Here is a 25,169-nt window from a genome sequence, read left to right on the forward strand (position 1 = left end):
AATGCGCGGGGGACGCGGGGCGGGCGGCTTCGGCCTCCGGCCCGGCCCAGGGTAGACGGGCGGGCGGCGCGCGGACGAGAACCTGGCCGACAGCACCGGCGCCGGGTCCCCGGAGCGGGTGCGCCCCGCCCTCGCCCCCCTCCCGGCACACGTGCAGTTGCCACCCCCGCGGGTCGGGTGGGGCGCGCAGCCCTCCGACCCAACAGTCTCCGAGGATCGAGAAACGGAAAGAGAGAAGTCTCCCCGGGAGCCCGCCGAGCGCAGGCCAGCCCGCCCTCCCTGCCCAGTCTCGTCCGATCCCGGCCGGCGGCTCGGGGCCCGGAGGGGAGGGAGGGGGCGGGGCGGGGGCACAGAGGCGGGGCCGGCGCCCGGGTTTCCGCCCCTCCAGGCAGCCGGGGGTCCCCGCGGCCCCAGCAGCGCGGGCTCGGGAGGCGGCGCGGGGCGCTGAGGCCAGGCCCCCCCTCCTCCGCTTGGCGCGTCCTCTCACCCGGAGGCGGGGAAGGCGGACGCGACCGCGGCCTCGACGTCGGCGGCCGCGCCGCCCGCGAAGGGAAGCGCCTTATAAGCCGCCGCTCGGCCGGACCCGCGGCTCGTCGCCGCGCCATCCCGGAGAGCTCGCGGAGGCCGGGCCGACCCCAGACAGACCCCGACTCCGGACAGACTCCCGACCAGCGCCGGCTCCGGACAGATCCTGGATCTGTCCGACTCTGGACAGACCTCGGACGGGCCCCGGCCCCGAACAGACACCCCGGCTCCAGACCGATCCCGGCTCCGGACGGACTCCCCGCGGACCCAGGCCCGGGCGGGCGCGCCCCCTGCCGGCCGGGGCATGCTCGGCCCGCGGTATGGCCTCGGCGGTGTTTGAGGGCACGTCGCTCGTGAACATGTTCGTGCGCGGCTGCTGGGTGAACGGCATCCGCCGGCTCATCGTCAGCCGGCGCGGCGACGAGGAGGAGTTCTTCGAGATCCGCACCGAGTGGTCGGACCGCAGCGTGCTCTACCTGCACCGCAGCCTGGCCGACCTGGGCCGCCTGTGGCAGCGCCTCCGCGACGCCTTCCCCGAGGACCGGCCCGAGCTGGCGCTCGCGCCGCTGCGCGAAGGTGGGCGCGGGCCCGGCCTGGGGCAGGGGGTCGCGGGGGCTCCTTTGAAGTGCAGGGAGGGGGCGCAGGGGCGGTTATTAAGCGGGGATCGCGACATCCCGGCCCCCGGCACGGGACAGGGACCCTCAGACCTCCGCCCGCCCCCGGGCGGTGAAGTGCAGTGGCTGGTGCGCAGGAGTCGGCGCACGGGGCCCGAGGCCGGCCAGACGGGCGTCCTGACCGTCCCCAAGGCGAGCCACCGGCCCGCGCCAGTGTCGGGCGGCCCCTGCGACTCCAGCCGCGGCCGCGGCCGGAGAGGCGGGGGGGACGTTTGGGAGGAGTTAAGGACAGCGTCCAGCTGGGGTCGCGTCGTGTCTGGCAGCCCCCTCCGAGGCCACCCCCGGCAGGGCCACGCCTCTTGTCCCCGGTGACCGACAGCCCGAGTGCGCGGTGCCACGCGGCCTCCGTCGCCACCAGGGTGGGTCCGCATTCGAGTTTGATGAGCCCAGAGGCCTCCTCCCGCGCCTTGTGACTTTCCTGGCTCGCAGGGACTGGGTGGCTTCCCGTTTCCTCTTCTCGGCCCACGGGCTGGCCTTTGGAGGCCGCGGAGAGGAAGCGAGAGGCTGAAGCCGAGGCAGGAGGACTGGGGTCCCCCCTGCCCCCTCCCACACACACGCGTGACCACCTGCAGCGCTGGGAATCTGGTGACACTTCCCAGCGCCTTCCTCTAAGCAGATCCCTGGGGCACTTTAGGGGGCATTTACTGAAGCTGCCCGTCTGCCTGAGGTCTTGGGATAATCTCCACTCCGCCCCACGCCCCCCTCCCCAGGACAGCTCCCACCCGTGTGTGAATTATATGGGTAATTAGCTCAGTCTCATGACACATTCTCGGGCAGACGCGTCACTTGGAAAGGCTCCCAAAGCCAGCACGTGTGCAGGCCCTGCTCCCCTGAGTCTCGCTTTTGTGCTGCTCTGGAGGGAGTTTAGTGGTATTTCAAGCATGGCAGCAGTTTACCTTGATCTACTGTGTGTGTGTGTGTGTGTGTGTGTTGTTGTTTATCAAATGGATGCTGGAACAAGGCAGGCCATAAACAAACAGGAGTCCCCGAGAGCTGGTGGAGGGCCTGCCCTCCCCCGTCCTCCCCATACCCTCCCCCCGCCCTCCCCATACCCTCCCCCCTGCCCTCCCCCCATACCCTCCCCCCGCCCTCCCCTGCCTTCCCCCCATACCCTCCCCCTGCCCTCCCTTCTGCCCTCCGCCTGCCCTCCAGGTCTCACTCTGTCAGAGGACCCCGCTCAGCTGTGACTCCAGGCTCCCCACTTGGCTCCGCCCCTGTAACATAGGACCTGACACTCACTTTCTTGTGCGGACTGGAGTGCACCCTCAGTGTCCAGCAGTAGTAAGCCCTCCGCAAAGGTGGCTTTTGTTGTCACCCCCAGCGGCTTCTGGTGAGGGTCATAGAAGGTGGGGAGGAGGGCGGAGCTTCAGTCGCCTTGGGATCTGGTGAGGAAACCACCTTACCCGGAGCACAAGGGTTAGGGTGCGCTGTGCACTCGCACGCCCTGGGCTCTGTCCCTCCGCACAGGTTGTGCCTGGTTGGTTCTGGGTTTGCGAGGTGTCAGCGCACCATCCGCAAGGAGACAGGAAGAGGGTGACCACCAGGGAGAAAACAAGGCGCAGAAGGGGTATGATAGCTGCTTTCAAGTGTCTAAAGGGAGAAAAATCGGCAAGAAATGGGTATTAGGTTTAGTTGGGGACATGCGGGGCGGCAGTCAGGTGAGGACCAGTTGTGTGTGAAGGCCTTTCGAACAGCCCACGGTGGACTGTGGGAATGTCTTCTCGGCTGGAGTCCTGACCAGAGGGCCTCCTGCAAGGCCAGCTCAGCACCCCTGGAGGAGAGGAGGTGGAGGCCCGGGGCCGCAGGACAGGCGACCTGAACCCTCTGTCTGGTTCCAGGTTCTCTGCCTGGAGGCAAGTGGCCCCTCCCCCAGCACTACCTGAGTTTGTTGTACACCCAAGGGAAGGCCTTTTCCTTCCTTAGAAGGAAGGAAAGTCCAGGGAAGTCGTTTGCTAAGTAAAATACATCGCCATAATGCAAAAGAAGCGTTCACCTTATTTCCAGGTGGATTTACTATTTGCATAAACAGATCGTCTGGACATACAAACCGTACACACAAAAGGCATCCAGATGTGTGTGCTGTTTTAGAGATGCCAGGTTTTCTCAGTGCAATTCCCCATCAGATTCCCTCAGTTTAAATTTATTGCATGTTTCTGGGCTGGGTTACATTGGCCCGCTCATGTCTTTAAAAAGCTTTGCAAGCGTAGGTTTGAGAACTCGTGCTGGCAGCAGGCTGGTAGCTCTTGTAAATGCAGGACTGAACACCTCCAGGGGGTGGGAGCGCCTTGGGTCCGACTTGCATCTTTGATTCTGCGTGCAGTGAAGGGGATGCTGAGCCCTCTGTCTTGGTCCCTGGAGTACTGCAGTGGGAGAGTGCTTCTGTGCAGAGAGTACTTTTCCTTGATTCTGCACACACACTGGTGCTAGCCTTGGCTGTCTGTCTGTGGAACGTGTATGTTTCCTGGTGACACGTGCGCAGAGATGTTTAAACCCCTGCGTGGAGTGGCGGCACGGGGCTCACTCGCCCACCTCTCTGGTCTTCTGTTTGGGCGAGGCTGCCCTCAGGACTAGTCTTGCTTCTTCTGTCCTCTTCCTTGGCCTCTTGGCCTCTCACCTTGTGCTCTTCTGCGTCTGGATCTGATATACCCGTCCTTCCTTTCTTGTGCCCCTGCCTGGGGGAGGGAGGTAGCTGCTCTCTGTGCATATCATCTCTGGGTGACCAAGGTGTCCCCTTCTGCTCTTTCCACACTCTGACACAGGTAGGGCCGAGTCTTTGACTTAAATCCCCTTTACGTAATACTTAACATGGTTCAGGGCTCCTGACCAGATGTGGCAAGGTCTCTTGCCTGTTCCATCTCTCGTCTGGGAAGGTTCACACTTTAAAAGACAAGGATGCAGAATTTCCCCAGTGACTGTTTGGGGCTCTTGGATTATTTTGATCCTTCTTAAAAAATAACACCTGTTTCAGGCCTTATGAAGTCATCACTGTAGAAACAGATTCTATTTCCAAAGTAGTCAGGTGACCTTTGATTCCTGATTACTGTCAAGTCAACACTTTGGTTTTATATTCACTCAGCAAGTACCTACCAGATGCCTCCCCTGCACCATCATCTTCTAGGCGCTGGGGATGCAGCAGTGACCAAAACACACAAACCCTGCCCTCATGACTCTATATTCAGGGTGGGGGAAATCCAATAATAAAGAAGATAAGTTAAAAAAAATGTTAGATGGTTCTGCACCTTCAGAAGAAAAGAAAAGGGAGGAAGGAGAGGAGCTATGACTTGCAGGGGCAGGGAGGGGTTCACTTTCAGATGGGCTGGTCCGGAAGGGCTCAGAGGAAGTGACCTGTGAGGAGAGACCGGGAGGAAGTGGGGAGAAAGCGATGTGGGTACCTGGGGAAGAGCTTCCAGCCAGTGGCCAGAGCAAGTGCAAAGGCCTTGAGGCCGGCATGTGCCCGGCGGCCCTGTGTCCTGAGGGGGCCGCTGTGGTTGGAGGGGAGAGAAGGGGGTGGAAGCAATGGGAGATCGAGGTAGGGAGTGGGCAGATCATGCTCAGCGTGGGGCTCTTGTCGGAGATGCAGAGCTCGGAACGGGAGCGACCTGATGTGACGGGCACGCTGGCTGCTGTGCTGAGCATGGCTGGAGAAGGACCAGGGCGAGCCGGGGAGACAGGGAAGGTGTGAGAAGTGGTCAAACACGGACACGTCTGGGAGGGAGTGCAGGGTCTATGGAGAGACCAGATGTGGGTGTGGGGAGCCTTGGGCGATGCAGGAAGCCCGCAGGGGGAGCTGACGGAGGGCCCAGCTTTGAACACGGTATTTAGTGTTTTCTCCAAATAAGGCCCCTCCTTGAGATCCTGTGCGTGGTGCTGGGGTAACGTCTGTTCACCCCTGTCACCGGGGACGTGGATCTGCCTGCGTCTTCATAGACCTTCTGTTAGATGTGAGATGGAGGGGCAGAAGCGAAGGCGTCCGGCACCGACCAGAGAGGCCTGGGCGCAGGTCCGCCAGCCAGGACACCCCGCCTCCCCACGGCTCTAGGGGACAGCGCTCTGCTCCCAGGCTCTGCTCTCACGTGGATGGGGAGAAGCTCTGTGCTTCCCCGAAACAAGCAGGGGTAGATCGCCGTCTGGTCTGGGGGTGAACTGCAGAGCCCCGAGTTTCCTTTCTTAGTGAAAGTGGCTAAAAAAGAGCAGAGGCCGCCCACAGGTCGGGGCAGCAGATCGGGGGGACAGAGGCCACCTCTGTCCGGCCTGACGGGCCCTTCAGTGGGCTGGGGTTCTGTCCTCCCCCCTCACAGTCCAGCCCCGCCCCCATGCATGGCTTCCCTGGAGGGGGTCCTGCCCCTTCTAATGGGGAGAGGGGCAGTTTTCACTTCTCTGGGGCATTCTGGGTGATCTTTCTGATTCACAGACCTATTTCGAATCTCTTCCATATATAGGGCTGCCGGGCTCTGCTGTCCCCCCGGGGCCGGGGCCGGGGCCGGGGCCGGCATCCCTCCCGGGAGCCGGCTGTCTCCTCTCTTCCTAAGGTTTTATGTTTCTTTCCCAGACCCACACCCTGCTGTCGCTCAGGCTTTGTTCCGAGTTCCCTGTCCGGACTCTCCTTCCTCCGTGAGTGACGGTGTGCTCTGCGGTCCCATGGTCTCATCCGTCAGAGCTCCGGCCGTGCCGTGGGCCCAGGTGACCCGGGCTAACTCCCAGTCAGAGAAGGAGCGGCCAGAAACTCACAGAGCTTGTTGGTTCTGGAGCTTCTAGGCCTCGCTTACTTCCCAGTAGATTTCCAAGGGGAAACTTGGCTCTGCATCTCAGCACTGGGACCGGCTGGTAGCATCTGGGTGCCCTCAGGCTGGCCCCCAGGGACGCCGCCGTCCTTTTCTCTCTTTTAACAAGTCTGGGCCTGGTGTGCCTCCACTGTGCGTTTTTATAAACACTCTTCCAAACGGCAGGAGGTGTTTCTGGTTGGGAGCAGTCAGAACTAGGGAAGATGGGCGTGCAGCGGAAGGCGGCAGCAAAGCCTCTGCGGTACGAAGCAGGGTCGGGGCGGTGTGGCCGCTCCGTGAGGCTCGGTGCGGAGCTGCAGGGCGGGGCCGCGGAGAGGCCGGCCAGGAGCGATGACCCCACGGGCGAGCAGGGCGCCCCAGGCCCCGGCCTCTTGGTGCGGGGCGTCCTGCAGGGGCAGCGGCCGTCAGCAGAGTACATAGGGGACAGGGAGTGAGGGCGCGGCGTTACCAGGGGTTGAAAATCCGGGCCCTGCGAGACTGGCGGACCCGCCTGGGGACACGAGGTCACGGCGGGAGGAGGTTGGGCTGAGCGGCCGAAAGCACCAAGCAGCAGCTTTGGGACCAGGCAGGTGAGGATGCGGTGTCGGGCTGTTTCCGACTCCCCCCCACGTGACTTGAGGCAGGTGGTTCAGCTCAAGCCACCGCTGCAGGGTTCATAAGCTGGCAGGGGTGGCATCTGCATGGCCGCCGCTGTGAGCGCTGAAGCCACGACAGAGCCATGCTGGACGGGAAGGCACCGTGTGAGGCGGCGCTTCTGCCCTTTGCTCTGGGTAGGCAGCGTCCCTCACCCAGAGCCCTCCCGGCGGGGGTGTGGCGCCAGGCTCCCGTCCTAGGGAGGTGGGGACGGCGATGGCGCCTGAGAGCCCGGGGAGTGGGGCACCCGGTACCTCAGTGGGACCCTTACCGACCCGGCCTGGGGCTTTGCTGGTCCAGAAATTGGGATTTGGTGCTTGGCGTGGGTCAGGCTCGGGGGCAGTTTTCCGAGGCAGATGCTCTCAGTGTGTATTTTCTATGAGAAATAGAGCTGCCACGGGGGCAGAGCCTGGGTGGAGAGCCGGGCCCCCCCTTGGCCCCCAGGGGCGTGTAAGGCTTGTCTCAGCCCTTCCGGCCCGCTCTCGCCCTCACCCCTGCGCTGCAGGTTCCCTGCTGGGTTTTCCTGGTGACATCTCCCTGCGGTCAGTCTTGGGCTCGTGTCCGTCATCCTGGCCAGCATGTAGGGGCAGGTCTTGTCGCCTGGTGCCCGCTTCGGGATCAAGTGCTTCCTGTTTTGAGAGCCTGGGACGGCTGGTGTTGATTCCCTAAATTCCTTCCAAGTTTTAAGACGGACTAAGGCGGAGTGAGTGACTCCTTAGCCGTGCTGAGCCTGAATTCTGCCTGTGGTGGGAGAAGAGCGAGGCGGCCGGAGAAGGAGGGGCTGGCGGAGGGATGTGGTGAGAGGCAGGCATCTCACAGGCCTGGGAAGAAGCAGAGGACAGAAGTCTTCCCGCAGCCCCTTCCCGGGGCCTCCGGACCTCTTGTCTTGTCTCTGCTCGTCTCTCTCCTCCGCCTCCTTTCCCTGCCCTGCTTCTCGTCCTTGCAAAGACGGGGAGGAGATGTTCCTGTCCATCAGTGTTGCCTTGGGCATCTCTGGGCCAGGGGAGGGTGATGGGGGAGGTGGACCGAGCCTTGTGTGCAGCAGGGTGGGCATGGGGGCAAAGGGTGGGACCCCCATGGATGGAGCCTGTGAGGTGAGAGTCGCCACGGGTTCCCAGGGAGCGAGGGCTGCATGGGGATGCTTGAGTTAGCAGAGAATAACTACTTTGGTTGAGCTCAAGCTCATCGCTGAGTGAGTCCCTGCTGGTTTTATGTTGACTACCTATTTAGAGAACAAGTATTTACGAAGTAATCATTGAGAATTTTCCTGGAAATTTTAAAATATTATATTTCCAAAATTTGTACGATCCTCAGCCTTTAAAGACTATATATCTCGTGACAGTGCCCTCCGCACCTCGCCCGAGCCGCCTGCTTCTCTGGGCTCTGCATGGATGGACTTTTGAACTATGCCTTCTTTGACTCAGTTGGAAAGTCCACATCACAGAAGATTTCCCCGGGGTCTGCCATGGGAGTCTCCTCTTAAGGGACTGGCATCCTCTGGGTAACGGACACTCCTTCCCAATTGACCCGAGAAGCATGTGTTTTCACTCCCAGAATTACAGCGGCAGAAGGCGCTTAGGCAGATTCAGCCCTGAGTCTGTCCCTGGAGGCTGGGACAGTCACCAGAGATGTTCAGTCCGATGCCTCCACCCACGGAAGTAGGACGTGGGACCAGGTGCCTGAGGTTAGGACACTGGTCTGTGTCTGCTCCCTCAGCCTGATCTTTGTGCTGATACAGTTTGGGTTCAGTCTGGGTTCCGAGAATGAGTCAGGTGTTTGTGTTTGTATAAAGACCTAACCCAGGAACTGACAGAAGCTCGTTTGGAGTTCTGGATTTTCAAGGGTAAACTAGTTTAGACAGAAGGGGTACCCTGGCTGCTCAAGGCTGAATTTCAACCCCCAAAGGGATGTGAAATTGACATACTGAAATGTACATAGTCGTGTTATCAATCTTACAGTTTCAAAGTTTGGGGCTATATCCGGATAAATTTCTCACATCACAAATTGTGTAGAGTGAAATTTTTAAAAATTGAGATTATATTAGTGATGATGCTTTATCAGAAATTAGAAAATTTCCTGGGGCTGTGAGGTCTTCTGAGTCAGTTTCCTTAGAACTTGGGTGTGGCGGGTGGACCGCATCCCTTCCCGTTGTCCTCGCTGGACTGCGTCCCGCGCCTTCCATGGACTGATGGCGCCTCCTGCTGGCCGTCCCTGGAACGGCAGCCTCATAACCAAGGGGGGGGTCTGAGTTTTTCTGTCCAACTGCAAATTTACAACCATTTTATCCGCTTGCATTCTTTACAATCACGATCTCAGATAGTAAAACTGAGTCAAACAAGATCCCCACAGTTTTCGTTCGATCAACCATATTTGGAATACAAAAGCTAAAAGTTCTAGATAGTCCTAAATTATTGGACGTAAGCACATTTTTGAAAATGAAGTTTAAAATAGTTACTGTAAACAAGTGACATTTGGAAAAGCTCTGCCGGTCATCAAAAGCCAAAGCTCTTGGGTCACAAAGGAAGAATACAGCAGGTAGGACAGAAAGCCCCCCGACTGCCTGTACGTAGTTGAGCGTCTCCATCCGCCGTCCGTCCTGGGCAATGACACAGGCCCCAGATGTGGGCTCTGCTCACACCCCGCGCCGGGTGCTGTCATTTTGGGAATTGATGCTGATCTTGGGCGTTTCCAGCAGGTGTTTCGGTTTCCAACAGTTGTGAACTTGAGAAAGCTGATGGGGGCGGACCTCAGTGGGTTTGAGACATGAAATTTTAAAGGAAGCTTTATTTCATTTCTGCACTGTGGCCCCAAAGCACAGTTTTGGGCTTGTTTGTTTGTTTGAATGTTTTCCTTCTGCATTTAGTACACCTCCCTGTTTAATGGGAAACACCTTTAAAACAACTGAAGGAGGGAGATTTCCAGGCCCAGGAGAGGAGGGAAACGTGGGTGCTGGCGTTGGAAGAGGGGCCAGGCCATTGGAAGCCCCGTAGCCAGTGGTGACCCCTTCCTGCCCTGATGTGGGGTGAGGGAGGGGCTCTGTGGGGGCCAGGTAGCCTTGCGGGCCGCCCCTAGATGGATGCCAGTCGGCCCAGCCGAATCCATAGCTTCATGAATCTCCACCTTTGATTCCCTGCCCAGGGAAGAGGTGAGCGTCCTTGTCATTCACGTGGACGGCTTTCCTTGGGGAAAGGAGGACGTACCGTGGGAACGCTGAGATCGATCGCCTTGGTTGTCACCCAGAAGCCACTATGCCACGGGGAGATAAATTATGACGAGGGGCCCCCAGCCAAAAGCCAGAGCTTAAGAAACTACCCCCCGTCACTGTTCCTGCAGGAGGGAGTCCAGCGTGTTCTTTCGCCATTGAGATGTTTTCAGCCCCTCTTGTCCTGAAGCATGTTTTCACTTCCAGAGAGCACCGTTGGGCTTCTCCTCGGAAGCATAAAGGCAGGTGAAAGGCAGCGATAAGGTTGCAGCTTCCACAGATAGAGCCAAACCAGAGTGGCCGACAAGTCAGTGGGTTTGTTGCCACCTCGGTCTCGGGCAGCTGTCCTCCGAGGCCTGTGACCCTGAGCCTGCTGGCCGGGATCCGCTGGGGTCAGTGACGCCGAGAAGCAAGGGATGCGGTTGGAACCCGTAGGCTGCTGGACACACACAGACGATAACTCGTCCTTGACTCTGTTCTCTTGTGCAACTTTATTCCATCAACAAACGGCCAATGACCAGTGAATCCCCAGCGGGTGTCAGTGTCAGTGTCAGGCCCTGTGCTGACGGCTGACGACAGGAGGGGACCCTGGGCACCTCCTACGCTCAGCTTCACAGGTGGGCTTGGGGAGGCCACAGGGGAGGGAGCAGGTCTGCCGCAGAGCAGTGAGTGCTGCAGAGGTGGGGTGGATGGAGCTCTCCCAGAGCTCAGAGCAGACCGAGTCCCGCCTGGTGGGTGGGGGGCTTCACAGAGCAGAAGGCGTGTCCCAACCCACGTGGCCCTTAAGGGATGGTGGGATTTTCCCACTCGAGCCTGGAGGTGGGGGAAGGCCAGTGGGCATGAGTCCCCCAGAGGCAGTACTGTGTGGGCATGGGGACCATGTTCTGGTGTCTTGGACCCGTTCCTCGGGGTTGGGATGAGGATATGGTAGTCACAGAGCAGCGGAGCTGGTGAGGTTGGCGAGGCTTGGACCCCCAGGGTGTGTGCGCTGAGCCTAAACCCTTACGTGTTCCCAGAGGTCTGACCACGTACTTCTTGCCTTTCTCTGCTTCGTCTGGAAAGCAGGTCGCCAAGAAGATAGTGTTGCCAGGTAAAGTACAGGACACCAAGTAAGTTTGAGTTTCAGATAAACACTGAATAATTTTTTAGTGTGTCTATCCATACTGTTGCATTATTCATTGTTTATCTGAAACGCACCTTGAACTAGGTGTCCTGCTTTTTGCTTGCTAATTCTGGCAGCCCTAAAAGAAGATCAGCATAGAGCAGAGTGTGTTTATTTGACTGAATGGTACCCTGGGTGGTTGTGAACCCAACCATGGGCTACACGTGCTTTATGTCCTAGGAGGTGGGTTTAAATACGCCGTATGCATTGACCAGACGAGAGGCTGATCCTATAAACTGTCCTTACAGAACACAAGTACTGTGTCATGAACTCGAGCGATTTAACACCAGTGTGCTCGATGCAACAGAAGTTGAAACGTGACAGTAGTTTTGCTTGTCTTAGAATAAAGAAGCTCTTTCTGGGGACGACTTACAGAATTGTTCTGTCTCTAAAAACAACTTTGCAGAGGATTTTCAGCGTCCCTCTTTTCCTCTGTAGACTTGTCCATAGGAAGCAAGAGGTCGCAGAGGGGTGTGTGTGCGTGTCTGCCTGTGTGCTTGTGCGTGTGTGTAGTTCTAAACAGGAAGCTCAGGGCTGAGACCCCGGCACCCTGGTGTTTTCTTTCTCCCTTCTCGCTGCCCCCAGCCTGCAGGGTGGTGGGTAGGCCAGGCAGCCTAGGTGAGAGGGGAGGAGGTGGCCCGGGCCCCTCTCTGCGACGATGGCTGGGGAGTCATGCTGAGGTTGCCAGCACGGGCTGTGTGGACCGAGGCTTGGGGTCTTTGGCTGGCTGCCTGGGTCCGTGTGGCTTGAGGTGGGGTGGGCAGGACCAGATAGCCCACTGAGAAGCAGGCCCCCGGGTGGCCAGGTGAAGGTGCACCCGGCCTGTGCTCCAGGAGGTCCAGGGGCCGATTCCTGGCCTTGACTGGACATTCCTGACCTCAGCTAATGCGAGGGACCCCGTGCTCAGCCCAGGCCTTCGGAAGTGCCTCGCCCTGTGTTTGGGGCGCCCCTGGTTTCCATGGACCACGCGTTCCGGGGCCTTGTAATTTCAATCACGTAGTTTAGGAGGTTAATTTAACACTACGTGGACTTGGTGAGCTGCCTGCAAAATGAACAACCCTTTCTCACCTGTAAAACAAAACCAGAACTTCTGAAAACTGGGATTCAGTGACTGAACATAGTTCTGGGATTTCAGCCTGTGTGGTTTGGTCGTAGCTCACCGGGACCAACATCCTGGGTCACGTGAAATGTCCTTGGGAATCTGACCTGCTCCATCCCTGGGAAGCTGATGTGTAGGAGCTGTGCTGGGAAGGTCTGTGCTCTGCACTGCTCAAAGGAAGATAGAAACGCACCCCGAGTCTCCGTGCCACTAGCTCTCGTGTTTTAGAGACAGAATACCGCGCTTTTTAGTAGCCAGTCGAGACTTCCGGTAACCAGAACGAGGGTAGGAGCCGATTCCTGGAAGGTGCTGTGAGTCACGCCCGCGCTGGTGTTCTCTGGGTAGAGATGTGATTTTTTCCCTTCCAAAGCCGGTATCTAAATGACTTGTCTAAACACAGGCTCCGTTTCCACAGGACCTGTGGTCGTCTCAGCTGTGTCACCGGGGGCTGGTGGGTCCAGCCTCCCCCAGCTACAGCCACCACGCTGGCGGGGGCTGAGCTCTGGCCTTGTCCAGGGTGCGGCTGGAGAGTCCCGCTCAGAGAGGCCTCTGATGGCGTCTCTGTGGCTTTCAGACGGACAGCGTCCACTGCAGCACACACGTTAATCACTCGTTGGGTCGTTGAAACTTAAAACGAGGTTGAGAGCCAGGCTTTCAGGGCAGGGCTGCACCCACGTGAGGCCGAGTAAACTTCCCAGATGTCTTTCGTGGAGGGTGACGCCAGGGAGGCGTCGTGTTGTTCTGTAGTTAATTCAGGAGCACGCTTCTTGGTGTGTTTTTCTGATGGAGGCATTTCTGTCTCAATCCCAGGGCTGGTCGCCATAAAGGATGCCCACGACATCGAGACCAGGCTTAACGAAGTAGAGAAGCTGCTCAAGGCCATCATCAGCATGCCACGCAAGGTGGGTGCGCAAGGTGGGCGCGCAAGGTGGGCGCGCAAGGTGGGTGCAGGCGGACGGGCGGGGCCGGGGCGCGCTTCCTGGAAGTGTCAGGTGGGGTTAGGTGTAAACCCAGGGAAGGAAGGCTCCTTGGGCTCTGGGGGCTCCGGTGCTTTCTCCCTGGGGAGGCAGCGGAAGTGACGGGCTCGCGGTTTACTGGAAAGTGAGGGGAGATGGACGTGCGTGAACGCTGGTGCAGACCAGGCACGAACTGTTCCCACTGTCCCCATCCTGTCCGTCCCTGGGCCTCGAGCTACCTGAGCACCTGACAGGTGAGTGGGGAAGCGGTCCCGTCCGCGCTCAGTCCCGCAGTCTGAGCAGTGCGGGGCCACCAGCGTCAGACGGGCTACCTCGCGGGAGGAAACTGTGTAGGAATGAACGTGTTTCTTCCCAGTATTCCAGGTCAGAAGTCGTGCTCACCTTCTTTGAAAGATCTCCCCTGGATCAGGTGTTAAAAAATGACAACGTCCATAAAATTCAACCCAGCTTTCAAAGTCCGGTGAAAATATCAGGTGAGAGCCACAGGGCCACCAGAAACCTTCCCAGCCCACTGTCCACGTGCAGGACACACCTCCCCCACCTTGGGATCCAGAAAGACAGCCCAACAGAAGGGTGGAAGCAGCAGGGGAGGGACCGTTTCCCGATTTTTATGAAACAGTGTGTTTCTACCTACTGACCTGCAGTTTACACTCTTCCTACTTCCAAAGCGAGTTATCTGACGTATAAATTGGAACGTACTTAAATAGTCTATGATGAAAGCATCAGTGAGGCTTTTTTTTTGCGGTACGCAGGCCTCTCACTGTTGTGGCCTCTCCCGCTGCGGAGCACAGGCTCCGGGCGCGCAGGCTCAGCGGCCATGGCTCACGGGCCCAGCCGCTCCGCGGCATGTGGGATCTTCCCGGACCGGGGCACGAACCCGTGTCCCCTGCATCGACAGGCGGACTCTCAACCACTGCGCCACCAGGGAAGCCCTCAGTGAGGCATTTTGAAGTGAATTACTGGAATGCGTCGTCCAGCCTGCAAAAATAAGAGTTCGCCTAGCGCAACACTGACTTGGTTCTTGGCTTTAGGGCGGGGGGACAGAAAGGGACACATGGTGTAGGTCTCCTTAGCGTGGACACTGGGTTGAGCCTCTGACAAATGTCAGCAGCGCTAAGAGGAGATGGTCAGCCGTCCTGCGGGTCAGAGGGGAGCGAGGGAAGCCTGGGTTCAGCCCGGCGGCAGCTTCCTCAGATCTGGGCCGCACGTGTTGCTACAACAGTAGACTCTGTTTTTGCAGTACTGTTGGCAAAGCCTGTGAGGGGCATTTTGTAGGAAAAAAGGTCTGTCCTGGAAGTCTCAGGTACCAGGCTTCCCCAGGCAACTTGTCTGGCCTGAGTGAGGTTGTGTGGGCATTTGCCGGGCGCAGAGGGGATACAGCTCGGCCAGCGGTGACATCCCACAGGTCACCTTGACGTGAGGGGAGGCGGGGTCCCTGTGTCCAGCACTTGAGTTCTGAGTGGAAGGAAGGAAAGAGGAGGGAGCGGAGGAGGGGGGCTCAGAGGGAGGTGATGGGGAAGAATCAGCAGGTGAGGGGACCTGAGCCCAGAGCCATCACCTGAAAAGGAACTGGGTCCCAGTGATGGGAAGATGGAGGGGGCACATTGGGGTGACGGCTGACGTCACTGTTATAAAAGTGTCCTTACTGAGTGATGTACCAGGGCAAGGATGAGAGTCCTTAATTGCGTGCTGGGGCGCGGCGCGCAGGGCTGGCAGGTTCTGGGAACCCGGGACGGAAAAGTTACTTTTCGCTCTGACCGTGTATGCGCAGGACAGGGTTCAGCCTGGGTTTGCGTGTCTGCCACTTTTGTCGTCTTCCCAGGAGAGCTTCGTGTGTGTCCTTAGGAAGATGAGCAGGGGGCTGGGGGCCTCTTCTTAGCTAACGCCTAGCGTCCAGAACCTTCTCTACAGGAGAGTGAAAATGGCGGTCAGCCCTCCTGACCGGATGTCCGGGGACCCCAGTGTCCAAGGCTCAGAGAGGCTTCAGAGTGTGTCGGGCTCTGTGTGCTGTCACCTGGAGCGTGGGCATCTCTGTCCTTCAGTCTTGCACGGAAGAGCCCTGGCCCTGGCATCTCCATTTTGCTTGATTTCTTTCTGTTTTGAGCAAACAGGAGAACTGAGAGCCGCAGGATCCTTTCAGGGCCTGGGGTTGGTGGCAGGCGCAGGTTGACCCAAAGGCCCCAGGGCGTAAGAGGGACGGGTCGGCGCTGCATGCAGGTGCTTCTGATGGCGACAACCTGGCGTCCCCAGCCGCTGTCTCAGTGCCTTGTCTTTACTGCCGATTCGGATAAACGCACGACCCAAGTTTACCCCAAAGCGCTGAAAGGAAGGAAACAGGATTGAACAGGGGTAGTGCTGGGGTCCCACGTCGAGGTTTTAACTACGTTCTTGTGTTGTTTCGAGAACTGAGGACAGAGGTTTGGGGTTCCTCCTGCTCACGAGCTCAGGAGGCCTGGCACGCAGGTCTGGGAAGGCAGGGCCTTGGCCTCCCCGTGCAGGCTGGGAGCCCGGGTCCTGAGGACATCGTGCTCCCTGCTGGGGCATCGCAGGGGGGAGTCACTGTAGCCACCGCGGTGCAGCACAGAACACTTTGTGACACAGGGCTGCCTGACAGTGGGCTTGGTAAACAGCTATTGCGAGTCAGCTGCAGAGAGCCCGAGGCCTTGTGCCAAGACCACGGCCTGAAGGCCGCCCTGCACAGGAAGCTGGCGGGGTCGCCCCTTCCAGAGCTGAGGGTCTCCCGTGCCTGGGGGTCCGTCCTCCTCGTCCGCTCTCATCAGTCAAAGGGGTTCTCCCTGGGATCTTCGCCCCCAACCTCGCTGGCCCTCCCTCTGCCTGAGCGCGTGGCTGGGTGGGGCAGTTCCCATGGCACGTGAGACGTGCTTTCGTTGTCCACTGAGACAAGGATGTGGCAAATTCAGAAAAACTTCTAATGAAAACTGTTCGGTACAGTAGCGCTGCCAGCCGCAGAGGGCCTGGAGCCGCGTGGGCAAGCCCTGCTCCTCAGTCTGGGCCCGTATTTGCGCTGCGCGTGGACTCGGGAGTCCCCGGGCGCTGGGCCTCAGGACCCGGAGAGCCAGGCGCCCTGAGGGCTGAGCCTCCAGCAGCCCAGCCTCTCCCCGGGGTGTGTCCTCAGTACCGACGTCGGCCACCTGGACCTGACTTCCTGGCTCGTTCATTTATGGATTTCCTGTCATCCTGGGCATGTCAGGCAGTGGTCACTCTGGCTTTCCATGTCACCGTCGACCCCTCTGCTCCAGGCCCTGGGCCTCCTGCTGGCTGGGCCCTGTCTCCTCCCTCCCCACAAGTCTTGCCCGTCCACGTCCACTCCTGTCCAGCTAAATTCCACTCGTGCATGGAAACGGCCGTGCCCGCTGTCACCCCCTCCCCCAGACTTCTCAGCACCTTCTCAAGCCTCTGATGTGGCATCCTGGGAGGTGGTGCCCTGGCGGACAGCCCTGACGTTGGCCCACTCTCAGGCCTCCAGCAGTGACCTCTAGGTTGACCGGCTAGGGATCAGAGGCTCCACTAGGTGGCGCCAGGCGCCCATGGTGTGAGAACCAGCACCCCCCCACCCCCACCCCCACCGGGGCCACGATTCTGGCGAATGCTCTGGCCTCTTAGATGATGCTTTGGACCAGTGCAGCCTTAAACACTCTTCATCCCGTGTTAATCTAAAAGTTTATTACCGAGTCTAGGAAAACTTAAATTTAGTGTTCTGCACCGTGGCTGTGTTGGTGCAGCTTAAAAGAAAGCATAAACCCCAGCCTCGCTCTGGCTGCTTGGATTAACTGATGTTGGCCTCAAAAATCATAGTGCTCAGGTTTGGGAAGGCTGGAAATATAATTTCATCTTTTAGTAACCAGGCGTCTGTACAGGCTCAACTTAATTTTCACCACACGGGGAGAGTCCTGGTCTCCAGCTAATGAAACGACACGGCTTTGGGTTTTGTTCCGTTGCTAGAGACGTTGACAGTAGAATAGGAAAGGGGATCGGAGAGCGTGTGAATGCTTTCAGGGCTGAGACTGTCCGCAGGAAAAAAAGAATAGATGAATTAATGAAGTGGGTTATGGTGGCATATGGGGCATGTGAAAACAGGGCTGCGAGTAAGAAAAGCAAATCACCACCAGCCAGACACTAGCCATTGTTGCAGGAATGATCCCTGGAAGATGCTGAGATTAGTGGGTGAAAGTTGAAGGAGAAGCAGAATTTGCACTTGCATCTCCACCAGGATCGTTCTCAACTACAAAGAGAGAGGGAGTATCCTCATTTTGGAGAAAACCTCCTGACCCGAGAGATCCAGACGACATCCCAGGAATAAGTGAGGCCTGTGGGCATCGCACTCCTGATCTGATGCCCAAGGGAAGGCAGCATCCCTGCAGGTTCCTGCCGGACCGTCCACCTCTGTCCAAGCATGCAAACACCAGGCAAGTTGAGGCACAGTCAGTGAAAGACTCACCAGTCCGCGCCCCAAGTGTTGCAGCCACAGGAGAGATGAGGCAAGACCCAGGCCCTCGAGGCCGTCAGGGGTCACAGGAGGCTGAACCACCACATCTTCCTGCCCCGAGGGATCCGGGCCGGGCCCAGAACAGACAGAGGGATGTGGGTGAAACTCAGGTGCAGGAGGTTTTAGTTTAGAGTATTGCGCCGATGTTCGTTTCCTGGATTTGCTCATCACACCATGGTTATGTAAGATGTTAACCAAAGGACGAGCTGTCGAGCAACCTGTGAAAGCTCTGTACTGTTTTTGCAACTTTCCCATAATTCTAAAATGAGCTCCAGAAAAGTTTTAAGAAGTAGGAAGTGGCAAAGCAGGACTCTTCTTCATGTGAAGAAAATTCTGTATGCAAAAAACTGGCTTGAAAATGAACTATTTCATGGAACTGGCCGTGTATGTGATTAAAGGTACTAAGCTGACTTCTAAGAAATTCCCATTTTCAGTATATTTGAAGGTAGGCTTCAGATGCTGGAGCTTTTCAGTAAGCGTAGCGTTTCCTTTGGTTCTTTTTATTTGGGTGACGCAACAGACGTGAGGACGCTTGGAACAACGATAGCAATAACTGCCATTCGTGAGCCCCAGCATTTGTTAGATTCTTTATGAAAACCATCTCATTTAGTCCACACCTGTGCCCCTTAGGATAGCTGGATACGGTTATTCCCCTTTTACGGACGAAAAAGCTAAGCAAGGAGTAAGCTGCTTCCCACGCTTAAGTGGCGGAAGTGGAGTTTCCTGGAGAGCCCAGCTGGCCCTGCAGACAATTGGCTTTTCTGCACAGACAATTAAGGAATGATTTGTAACAAGTTTGTTTTGGGGGCTGGTTCCATTTTCTAGATTCCACTTTCTAGAGCTCCAAATCTCACATTTAAGATAGATGAGGAAGTTCCTATACAAGGTGACTCCTGGCGACATTCACAAATGTTTTGCAGCACTGACGTTTGTTTTCACTTGTAGCGTCCTCCCCTCCAAATTCCCTTGGGAGGTGGTGGGAGAGAGGATCTGGGGGCTGTCAGCTGGCTGTCCTGAGGTCCCTGAGGTTTTACGTGCTTCCTGGGACAGGTTTGAGTCAGTTAATAAAAGCAGTAAAGCAAGGGGTTCTGTGCTGTTGTGCATTTTAAATTGTGAAGCGGGGGGATCTTAATCTCTCCTGTCGGGGTGTCGTCCCCTGCAGTGTCTGTCCACTCAGGCTTTGGTCAACGTCTTCATGCTCTTTTTGCACCTGGTGGTGTAGTTGACCCCAGAGGTTGCAAGCACTGACTTTTCGCTGGTTTTCAGCTCCTTCTCATGACTTACAGGCTGTCCGAGGCGGGTGGGCTCTGGGTGGGCTCAGCCGGGGAGAGGAGGTCGGGAAAGAGCCACGTGCTGATGCCACGTGGAGTGCGACCACCCTCGAAAGGCCAGTGAAACGAGCGCTGTCACTTCTCCAGAAAGTCAGTTGGAAATTTTAGCAGTTACTTGGCAAATCCGATTGATGGATAGTCATTTTATCCTGGGGGGCAGAGGTAAGGAGAAAATCGACTTTTTTTTCTTCTTCTTTTTTGTGTAGTTTCCCTAAGTGTCTTCATGTGGAGAGAAATTCATAGAACTGAGAATCAAATACCCAGAAAGATTAAAAGTAAATAGGAAGTTACAATTTCACTTATTAAAAAAAAGCAAATCTGTACATGGGGATAAAATAATCTTAATTATGGTGAGATGTAAGAAATAAAACAATCCTGCAAACAACAATAGCATCAGATGCCCGACGAGACGGGGTAACGCTGGACATCCTTGCGGCCTGTGCCAGGGCCAGAGGAAGGGCTGTTTCCGTGCATCAGGCCCTGAGTGGGAAGATGATGATCATTGGATTTGAGGGCCCGGCAGGAGTTTAGAGTCTGTTTGAAGCACGTTTTTAAGGTGAGGTTAGTGAAGGCCCTGATTTGATGGGACAAACGAGGCCCTGAGCGTGGAGCTCGATGACCAGGGGCTGAGGTTGGTTGGAGATGCACATAAGGAGCTGGAGCCCTGGTGACCCTCCAGGTCTATCCTTGGAGAGTCTGTGATCCGCTGAGGGAAGGGAAGGACACACAGTCCCCGGGAAATGTCAGTAAGAGCTTCCCCAGGTCGGAGAAGGGAGTCAAGTGCACTTATGTTTCAATGGACCAGATGACGTGATGGAGCCTGGGAGCTAATAGGCTCTTAGAGTTGGAAGGGTCCTCGGAGAGCATCCAGGACAGTTTTGAAATTTCCAGTTAGGACATTGCGCCCGGTATCTCGGGGTTCCCTGCTGGGCTGCGCCGTGGAGTCCCAGGTCCCAGGCCGGTGCTGTTTCAGCTGCCCACGCCTCCGCGTACACACACACACACACGCACACACACACCCCGCCACCACCGATGCTCGGGCTTCCCCGTCCCCCTCTCCCCTTCTAGAGCTGAGTGAGCACCAGACTTTGCACTTGGAATCTAACCGCACAGCCAATGTAGATACACAAAGACGATCTCTTTGTTGCCCTTTTAAAATTACCCCAAATTGTGCTTGTTGGTGAGAAGTCAGTTTATATATAGGATTATATAAAGCAGAAGGTGGAGTCACCCGTTTGGTTGAAAACGCACACGGATTGCGCTGGATCCTCACGGCGACCCTGGGCCGTGTTATCCTCACCTAAGACAGGTGAGAGCTTAGAGAGGTCAGGCGACCTGGGCAGAGCCCACGTCGTGTGCGGTCGTCTTAGCCTGAAACCCAGCCTCGTTCTGCTCCAGCTTCAAACCCACAGGGCGGGCGTATGGCGAGAGCGTTTGGACTGCCAGAGCGCCTTTCTGCGGGGGAGAGATGCCCCTCTTGACTGGTGTAGGGTTGGCGGGTGTGGCCCCTGAGTCTGGGCGGCGGACATTCTCTAAACTGGGGGGAAGGAGGGAGCACAGTAGGAGAAGGGGGATGTGGGGAGATCAGTGTGAGCCCAGACTGCAAAACTTCAAAATCGGATCCCCTTCTGAATATTTCCCTTACTGCTTTCGCTTTCAGAAATCATGAGGTCCAATGGATTTTGCTTAGCAAATACCGAAACAATCGTTATTGACCACAGCATACCAAACGGAAAAGACCAGCACGCAGCTGTGGACCCCTCGGAGCACCTGTAAGTGCACTGATTTGAGTGTCATTTTACACACGAGGTCCCGAGCCGTCAGCCGGTGCCCGGGCCAGGTTCCCTGCCCACTCGGGGCTCTAGGAAGGGGACAGAGTGTGACCATGCGGCTGGCAGTGGGGAGGGGGGACATTCAGGAGGAGTTGCCTGGCTTCACGTCTGGGCTGTGCTGGGCCCTGGAGGGTCCGGGGCCACAAGCCTCCTCGTGGGGGCCTGGTCTCCTGGGGGGGGGGGGCGTCAGCTGCGTGTTGACCTCTCGTCGCCTCCCAGGGGCTTCTTTGTGGCTCACGGGCCTGCCCTGCGCTGGCGGATGCGTCGGCTTAGAGAAGGCAGGCAGCTAAAGGCCCCTGCCCTCCGTGCTTCCTTCCTCGGTGACAGAACAGGGACCACGATGGGGGCTCTAGGAAGGCCACCCCGGGTGCTGCCAGCCGTCTCGGGGTTATCGGGCAGGACCTGGCTCTGGTGACTGTCAAGGCCGTGCCCGGGGCTCTCCCTGCGGTGTGAGCTCAGGGAGTTCGTTCCCGTCTCCTGGCTCCTGTTCTCTCCTGGTGGGACCGCTGTGCTCTCGCAGGATCTCCTGAAGGCTCAGGTGACGAGCGTGGATGCCTGACACTGGGACCCCCGGGCAGCTCTGGAAGCTCAGGGTCTCCCGCGGGCACTTGACCGGCACAAGCCCGGAACCAGGGGGCCTCTCAGAGTCCGAGGGTCCCTCCGCACCCCGTCAGCCCCACGTGAAAGCGGACCAGGACCGACCCAACTGCTGCCATGCCTCGCGCTCGGCCCGGACCACGCACATCGTACACACCGTGTGTGCACAGACAGCTCCCAGCCCGAGGGTCCCCCGAGCCAACTTGGAGCTGGCGTCGTGGGTCCGAGGCTGACGTGGATTTCACGGCGACGGAAGGAGGTCCTCCTTCATGCGAGGAGCTTCTGGCCGGGCTTGTCCTGGTGGAGTGGTTGGTGGACCACCAGGGGCTGCAGGGTCCTGGCTCTGGCTCTGCATCCCAGGGACCCTTTCTGTCTCTGAGAGGCCCCGAGAGGCCCTCTGCCCCTGGCATGAGGCCAGCTCTGAGAAGGAAGTTCAACCATGAATCGTTTTGGAGGAGAAGCATGGAGAGAAAGCAAGGGCTGTAATGTAACTTTTCCAGCCAGCCCGGGGCTCTGCGTGGACAGGGCGACCCATCCTCAATCTGCAGCGCCGGGTTGGTGGGAGAGAAAGATCGCGGGGAAACCTCTGCGATCCCAGGATAGCTTAACGAGGAGATGTCGGCCTCTGAGCGGCCCCGGAGCATCTCCAGGGAACTTGGGCTTGCCGGGCATTTCTCCAGGTGCCTGACCTCGGGCAGCCCCGCAGCGATGGTCTCCTGCCATCTGTCTCTCGGGAGGGTCTGTCTGACACTCCAGGGGACTCCTGTCCACTCTCCTGGCCACAGCTGTCCTCAGCGGTTCTCGACAGCAGCTGTGTGGCCCCAAGGCTGTGGATCCACGCTGCCGGGCCTGCTGTTAGGACCTGTCAGTCCCCACGCTGTCCCTGGGGGAGAGCAGCTACAGTACTCGGACCGGAGACCCCCCTGCACTCAGGGACCAAGTGTGTGTGCCTAGTGGGGACGTGCGTGAGAGTGGGACGGCTGGCCTCTGCCTTGTGACCACCCTGGTTGGCTGCAGGGGTTGCCAGGCTCCGGGAGATTCTGCCCAGGCCTGGGGCGAGCCCTGACCCTGTCCTCACTGGTTAGAAGCAGGGGGATTCGCCAGGCCTGCCGAGGAACCCGGGGGCTGATGGGGACCCCGGACTCCGCTGAGCATCCCAGGTCCCCTTCCTTCCCCAGTTCTCAGGGGATCTGAGGGCAGGAGGGGTAGCAGGGGCAGGAAGCTGCTGGGCGGGGCTGTGTCGTGGCCGCCACCAGGCCCGTCCTTCACCTGCCCGGAGCCTTTCCCTGCACCTAAGGGCCCCCTCTCGGCCTCACTGCCTGCACGGACGCAGGGCTCCACGCATCTCCACACACGCCCGTCAGCATGGACTTAGAGGAAAACCCACCTCCATGCCTTTCCTGTCTGATTTCGAAGCTGCCATCGCCGCCTCCTCCGCTTCTCCCTTGCAACTTAGAGGCAGCAGGCCTCCCTGGGACCCCGTCCACCCCACGTGCCCTGGATGCTGGCGGGGCGGGGGGGCACCTCTCCGCCCTCCCCCTCCCCCATCCCGGCTGGCTCCCCAGCCAGTGTAGCCAGGCTGGCGGCTATGTGGTTTGGACGCCTCGTGCCCTGCCCATCGCTGCCCGGCTTTCCGCTGTGGTTGAACTCCTGTGAGGTCTCGGTCAGCGGGAGTCAGAGCAGGGACAGTGTGGACAGTGTGCTCGGTGGCCCCAGGCCCTCTCCGCTGCCCTGAGCAGGGCCTGCATCCGCCCCCCTCTGCCACTCCCCTTTGTTTGGACTGGTTCTTAGCTGGGGAACAACGGAAAAGGTACAGGCAGCATCTGTTTCCCCTCCTGGGGAGAAGGTCCTCCGTGCACTGTTTTCTCTGTGAAGCGTCTTTTAAAATTTGTCGTCCTTTTTGTCCAGCTTAAGCAAGTGTGCTTACGCCGAGGCTGGGTCAGGCAGGGCGCAGAAATGGTTTCCATTCCTGGGGAATCCATGTTGAGAAGGTATTTAGGTCACCTCACATTTGGGGCACAAATCTTTCCTTGAGCTCTTCCCGTGCCCGCCATGTAATGCCCCACATTGAATACAGGACCCAAATGCAGGACCCCGCCCTCTGCTAACCTCTGCCCTCACCCAGCTCCTCCCTGACTCCTGCCTCCTTGGTCGTGTGTGCACGTGGCCCAGGAAGCAGTCAGGCTGGGAGCTGGGACCACACGGCCTTCTTCACCCGTCTTTGCCATGGTCCACAGGCCCAGCACGTGGCAGGTCCTTGTGCCTGGTCCACTCTGTGTCCCCAGCGCCTGGCCCAGAATAATCCCCAGATGGAGAGAGAAATACTCACTGTGTGAGTGGATGGATGGATGGGTGAATGGATAGGTGGATGGATGGATGGGTAGATGGATGGATGGACGGATGGACGGATGGACAGATGGACGGATGGATGGATGGACGGATGGATGGATAAATGGATGGACGGATGGACGGATGGACAGATGGACGGATGGATGGATGGACGGATGGATGGATAAATGGATGGATGGATAAATGGATGGATGGATGCCTCAATATCGATCAGTGAGAGTAAATCACAGTCTCTAAGGCCGTGAAAACCAAAGCCGTGATGGCTTTGGAGTCGGGCCCATGTGACTGATCAATTTGCAATCACGGTTCCTTCCACACTCGCTCCACACACAGCCTGGTGGTGGATGGGCCGGTGTCGTGGAGAGCCCTTCCGTGCTGTTCGATCCAAAGACCCTCCTGCCAGTGACCGTCTGCCCTTTGTCCAGTGCAGCGGGGCCGGGGGCCAGTGAGCCAGCCCTGGCCTCACCTCTGCTTTCCCGTTTCAGGTTTGAGAACGGCGGTGAGTTTGCCTCCGAGCTGGAGGATGGAGATGACCCAGCAGCTTATGTCACCAACCTGTCCTATTACCACCTGGTGCCTTTCGAGACGGACATTCTGGACTGAGTCTCCATGGGGCCCCTCCTCCCCCAGCTGGTGACCGTGGCTCCGCTGAAGTCCATGATGCCAGGGACCGGTCCTACCCAGCCGCCCGCGCCTACAGAGACTGTAAGTCTCCGACAACCAGGAGTCGGGTCACGGGGGTCCGGCACCCCTTCTGCTTCTAGGGGTCTTCCTGGCCTGTGTATGCATCCCCGGGACACACCCCCTCCACGCCTGGAGGGGCCACAAGTGCCTGCAGGACGTCCCGGGCCGGGTCTGGACACCGGCCCCTCCCCCCACGTCTCCTCCCCCCACAGGCGCACAGGACATTTTGCGTGGCATCTTGGTGAGTCGCCAAGTTCTGGACAACACAGGCAGGTGTGCTCTGTCACCCAGGATTTCCCTGGAAACCAGGACGTGCAGCTTCCATTCCTGCTTTTTATCTTCTATCCGGAAACTGTGGGCTTCACGTCAGCCAAGGGAGTGTTTGCGGAAGGTTGGTTGTGAATGGAGTTCCGGCCGCGGGCATAGGGGAACCACTGACTGGTGCCCGTGTGATGAACTCTGAGCGGTGACAATTCTCGCGAGAGGAAGGAGTCCCCACCTGGGCTCCTACGAGGGCTGACAGCGCAGTGACCCCGGGCGGCTGACGTCACCTTCCTGCCGGTCACCAGGATCTCAGTGATATATTTGCCGTATCAACCTGAGTGGACGGGAATCAGGGGGTCACCGAGTGCCCCCAACGAGTCTCCCTCTGCCTTCGGGGAGGGTCTGGGCTCTGCGTGTTCATCTCCTCACAGAGAAAACTAACGACCAGAATTTCTCGTGTAAATAATAGTAAATTATTGAGAAGCCTAATTCTTTTACACAGTCTGTTTTTTAATCTATTTTAATTAAATAAAACACGTTACTCTACTTTTA

General features: G+C 58.0%; 1 protein-coding gene across 2 annotated transcripts; it reads left to right on the forward strand.

Moving 5' to 3' along the window:
- The first annotated feature begins 399 nt into the window (after positions 1-399).
- Positions 400-25,169, forward strand: PXDC1 (PX domain containing 1). Of its 2 annotated transcripts, XM_060163770.1 has the most exons (5): positions 400-1,101; positions 12,887-12,978; positions 13,409-13,526; positions 20,552-20,663; positions 24,155-25,169. In XM_060163770.1, exons 1-5 carry the CDS (start codon positions 846-848, stop codon positions 24,270-24,272), a joined length of 696 nt encoding a protein of 231 aa, XP_060019753.1. In that variant the 5' UTR covers positions 400-845; the 3' UTR covers positions 24,273-25,169. The 2 variants fall into 2 exon arrangements, with proteins under 2 accessions (XP_060019753.1, XP_060019755.1); XM_060163772.1 differs by lacking the exon at positions 20,552-20,663.

Source organism: Lagenorhynchus albirostris, chromosome 10, assembly GCF_949774975.1.
Source record: "Lagenorhynchus albirostris chromosome 10, mLagAlb1.1, whole genome shotgun sequence".
Lineage (NCBI taxonomy): Eukaryota > Metazoa > Chordata > Mammalia > Artiodactyla > Delphinidae > Lagenorhynchus > Lagenorhynchus albirostris.

What these genes read in the sequence shown, in the direction of transcription:
- PXDC1 (XM_060163770.1), top strand. Translation starts at nt 846, where the DNA reads ATGGCCTCGGCGGTGTTTGAGGGCACGTCGCTCGTGAACATGTTCGTG. An exon ending in TCATCAGCATGCCACGCAAG is followed by an intron (nt 12,979 to 13,408) that starts GTGGGTGCGCAA and finishes GTTTCTTCCCAG; the next exon opens with TATTCCAGGTCAGAAGTCGT. An exon ending in GTGGACCCCTCGGAGCACCT is followed by an intron (nt 20,664 to 24,154) that starts GTAAGTGCACTG and finishes TTCCCGTTTCAG; the next exon opens with GTTTGAGAACGGCGGTGAGT.